Source organism: Dysidea avara, chromosome 11 (genome assembly GCF_963678975.1).
Source record: "Dysidea avara chromosome 11, odDysAvar1.4, whole genome shotgun sequence".
Classification (NCBI taxonomy): Eukaryota; Metazoa; Porifera; class Demospongiae; order Dictyoceratida; family Dysideidae; genus Dysidea; species Dysidea avara.
The window spans coordinates 7,380,440-7,384,458 of NC_089282.1; the positions used below are offsets into that span (position 1 = coordinate 7,380,440).

Genomic DNA, 4,019 nt, shown 5'->3' on the forward strand with positions numbered 1-4,019 from the left:
GTACCATAACATAACAGTATAACTCCAGTTCCCATGGTAGACTTCTAGTAAATACAATGAAAATATAATTCCTAAACTGTTAATGATCAATGTTGTACTTCCAGCATGTGATCATGCCTATTTGACTGAATAGTGCCACCCATACATCCTGTTTATTATCCTTATTAAGTAAACAAATTGATATGACTAGCAAGTTTTATGGGTGCACATTTACACATTAATTATAAATTAAGATTGCAAACGCTAAGAATTAAATTTATGGAGAAAGTAGAGATGATAGTTGCAGTGATTTTGAGTTTGGCTATGGTGTTTGCTCAGAGTGAGGGGTAAGCTGTATATACAGTCATGTAACTATAGAGTGTGGGCACATGGATAATGAATTGCAATTGTATAGTACTGCATGAACTCCATGAAGCTTGACAGCAAATCAGCATCTACGCAGTTATACATAGTGGAGAAAAATATAATTTTTTATGCAACATTACAAAGGTATATGTGACTGGGCCTGCGAAAATAGGGCATGTGGGCACATGAATTTAGTCTACTTTTTCTAACTTCCATCATTCATAACTCTCTATATGCCATTACGCCATGGCCATGCTATTTTAAGCTCTTAGTAAGCATTTAATTGATCATGATGCAAGCTATAGAATGCAAATAGTCTGTTCCAATACTGAGATATGACCTGAAGTGTAATAGAGTGTAGTTTGTGCCCACATGCCCTATTTTCGCAGGCCTGGTCACATATATAAATGTATTCAAATAGCTGACAGGATAGTATCCTACTAGTGCGTAACAGCTCGCCAACATAATCACAGTTTATGCATCAAAGGATGGAGGTTGGAAACCCTTAAGCTAAATGTTGTATTTTACAGCTGGGGTTGGTAAAAAGGTAGGTCTCAGGCTGAAGCAACATCGAACTTGAAATTAAATCAAGCCTGTATAGCCTTGAATTATTGGTTGAAGGCATCAGTCAGTTAGTCATTACCAAAAATATGATCATTCCATAGAATTTTGTGTTCCTCTAAAGGTATTTTGGTTCCAATTGCTTGATTAGACTGCCATGTTGGCATGAAGGTAAAGTTAGGCTGATATGTTTTGGGCAGGAAATTAAAACCACGATCCCATTACTCTCTTAGCTTATATACACTGTACTGGTATAATAAGCAATGCGTGCTCAAGCAAACCTGTATCATTAAGTACAGCAGTACTGTAGAATAGGGATCATGAAGGTATGAGTTTTTTTGCCCAAAAATGCTATGCAATAGTATAGACTAGAGTGTAATGCTACTGTGCATTGTGTACTAACGGTACAATACTATGCAAATATATCTGTAATTGATGACATATGTGTAACTGGATTTACGAACACATACTTCCCACACATTTTACATGCCAGCAAACAAAATGATGTAACACTTCACTCCTTATACTAATTATATTACTTATTTTCAATAATTATGCAGCCAGATACTTAATTTAGCTGCATTCATGGAAATTTCAGGCAATTATTGTATTTCCTTGTATAAAAGCTCTGGCTATAATCCATCCATCCATGAACCAACTAAAAAATATTGTAGCAGTTGCTGTTGACATACTTTTGACAAGTCACGGGTTTCAGTAGTAAGGCTTGTTCTACAAATTATGCTGTTGTAATCTCATACTACCAACCTTCATTTAGGACCAGAATGTGGCTTAAATATGAGGAAATATGGTACATGTATATGCAATGATAAAAGTAGTGAAGCTTAAAATGGGTCAAATTTTGTGTGTAAAAAGTAACTTTTCGGAAATCCAGTGTCACATATATATATATAATACATTCACTATACCTATGACAATGTGTAGGTCAGTTTCAAAACCAACCGAAGGATTAATTTTTCAAGATCGTAATGTTACAAAGGTATGGTGCACACCAATGCATTATATAGCACAGGTCTGGCTGGGTACATACTGTGTGTTGAAAGAAAATAGTTAATTAAAATTTAACACATGTAGTGAGATATTCCATCTCCTCCTCTCAAAATATGCCAATCTACTAAGCAAGGAGAAATCTTCTACAGCACAAAATATGCTCACCAAACTGACACAATGTGGATTTGCAAGGACAATGAATGGATTCCATATCTGTAAGTCTATACCATTGAATCCACTGCACAACATTACCACAATACAGGCTGGTCCCATCATTTGGTCTCACAGAATCTTCCAGTGGCCATTCATGTAAGCAAATAAAAGAAAAGCTATCATCTAGCTGCACAGCACCTGTTAGAAGTGGAGTCTACTGGGTACAGGGTATGAAGGTACTTCTTGCACACACTAGCCAAAAGACTTATTTACATTATTCTATTTAATCACATGCAGGTACACTGTGATATGGAAGAAATAGATGGTGGAGGATGGACATTAGTGTGGCAACATTCTTACATGGAAGATTTTCCCCTCTCTACCAAAATGACCTACTATAGTGACTATTACAAGCCATGCACTACCAAAGCCTCTGGATGGTGTAACATACCCAACAAAGCAAGATTTGGTGCTACTGAACAGGTGATTTGTACATATCACAGAGGAACTTTAGTGTACTGTTATGCAAGTCTGTTTAATCGTCTAATTGATGACAACTGGAGAGGTTCCATACTTAGTGGTGTTGACCTAAGAAAAATTGTGGACAAGTGTACATCTTCAAATGGTGTACAGCCAGGTCCTGAAAATGCTTATGCTGTTGGATTTACTTTTGATAAAAAGTCACCAGAGGCTCACAGAGGTGAAAACTGTGACACATATCGTGGTTCACTATCAAATCCTGTTGATTGTCGGTGGGAAAATTGTCGTCTACCATCATCTATTTCAGGCCACAACCGCCATGTTCAAATGACTGTGGCAATATATGTCCGATAAAAGGAATAATACTGAAAGACTTGGATTACTTTGCAGTAAACACCACAACTATTGCACACTACACAGTTTGATAGCTTTTAAACACTAGAACTGTACGTACATGTTCACTATGAAATAATATTTACATGCACCTGCAATAAATACGTTTATGTGTAGGAAAGATATTTGCTTGTGTATGAAGTGGCCAGGTCGCTGTGTATTTACCAGGCGAGTCATATCTGGTAGAATCAATCTTCTAAACTTATGCTCCAAAGGTAAAATGTTGATACACATGGAAATCTCTGAGACTGCTTTTCTGTAAGTATAGCAAGGGAAAATAACAACAAAAATAGCAGAGATGATACATTTCATAGAACTTTGGCAGACGTGATGGAAAATTTGGCAACTAAACATCATCTCACAAATCTAAAATCCACAAATCTTATAATCCTTTTTGCTATAAACAAATTTCTTTGATTGCTTTGCCAAACTTCATTGTGGAAAATTGCCTAACTTTCCCTCCTTACACTTATACAACACATGTATTGTATACCTTCAGGAAAACTAGAACATCTTGTTCTTGTTTGTATGTTGCTATATTTGAGCTTCCAAGTGCTTCAATATCGCCACACACATGTACACCTAGACAAAGATGTACGTAATACAATCTGTGAAAACTTGCTTAAACTTTAATGGTAAGATTACCAATAATAATGTTAGTGGTTTAAGCAGTTAACATACATATCTGCCACACTCACTTGGTAGTCAGTGCCCATCACAATGCACATTGTGATGTACTGACTAACAGTCTAGATAATTCCAAAAACACCAGTGTTGACAGATCTAATGAGACAAACGAGAGATATTTCTACACACATTAGAAAAACAAATAGATACACACATGTTTAATATACATAATATTATTTCAAACAGGTATTTACTATTAACAGAAAGGATGTACTATGGTAGAAAAATCAATATACCAAGGTAGAAAATGCTGGTTATATCAGGGGACTAGTAGGTACCTTCATCCAGTTACTTGTTTCTGTCAACAATACTTTACAGTTACAAGTTTCACTACTTGTAAAATAACTTACACAAGATCACGTAATGAGGTATGAAAGTTATTTTTACTGGCC

At 35.9% G+C, this 4,019-nt stretch overlaps 1 protein-coding gene across 1 annotated transcript; it reads left to right on the forward strand.

Annotated features, from left to right (window-relative positions):
- The first annotated feature begins 227 nt into the window (after positions 1 to 227).
- LOC136238430 (uncharacterized) lies at positions 228 to 3,064 on the forward strand. The gene is made up of 5 exons (XM_066028895.1): positions 228 to 326; positions 1,849 to 1,903; positions 1,999 to 2,129; positions 2,177 to 2,303; positions 2,365 to 3,064. The coding sequence occupies exons 3-5, from the start codon at positions 2,092 to 2,094 to the stop codon at positions 2,899 to 2,901; spliced, it is 702 nt and encodes a 233-aa protein (XP_065884967.1). The 5' UTR covers positions 228 to 326; positions 1,849 to 1,903; positions 1,999 to 2,091; the 3' UTR covers positions 2,902 to 3,064.
- Positions 3,065 to 4,019: the final 955 nt, after the last annotated feature.

Excerpts from the sequence above, each read along its gene's own strand:
- LOC136238430 (XM_066028895.1), top strand. The coding sequence starts at position 2,092 with ATGTGGATTTGCAAGGACAATGAATGGATTCCATATCT. Across the intron at positions 2,130-2,176 it reads AATGAATGGATTCCATATCT|GCTGGTCCCATCATTTGGTC; the intron begins GTAAGTCTATAC and ends ACCACAATACAG. Across the intron at positions 2,304-2,364 it reads ACTGGGTACAGGGTATGAAG|GTACACTGTGATATGGAAGA; the intron begins GTACTTCTTGCA and ends AATCACATGCAG.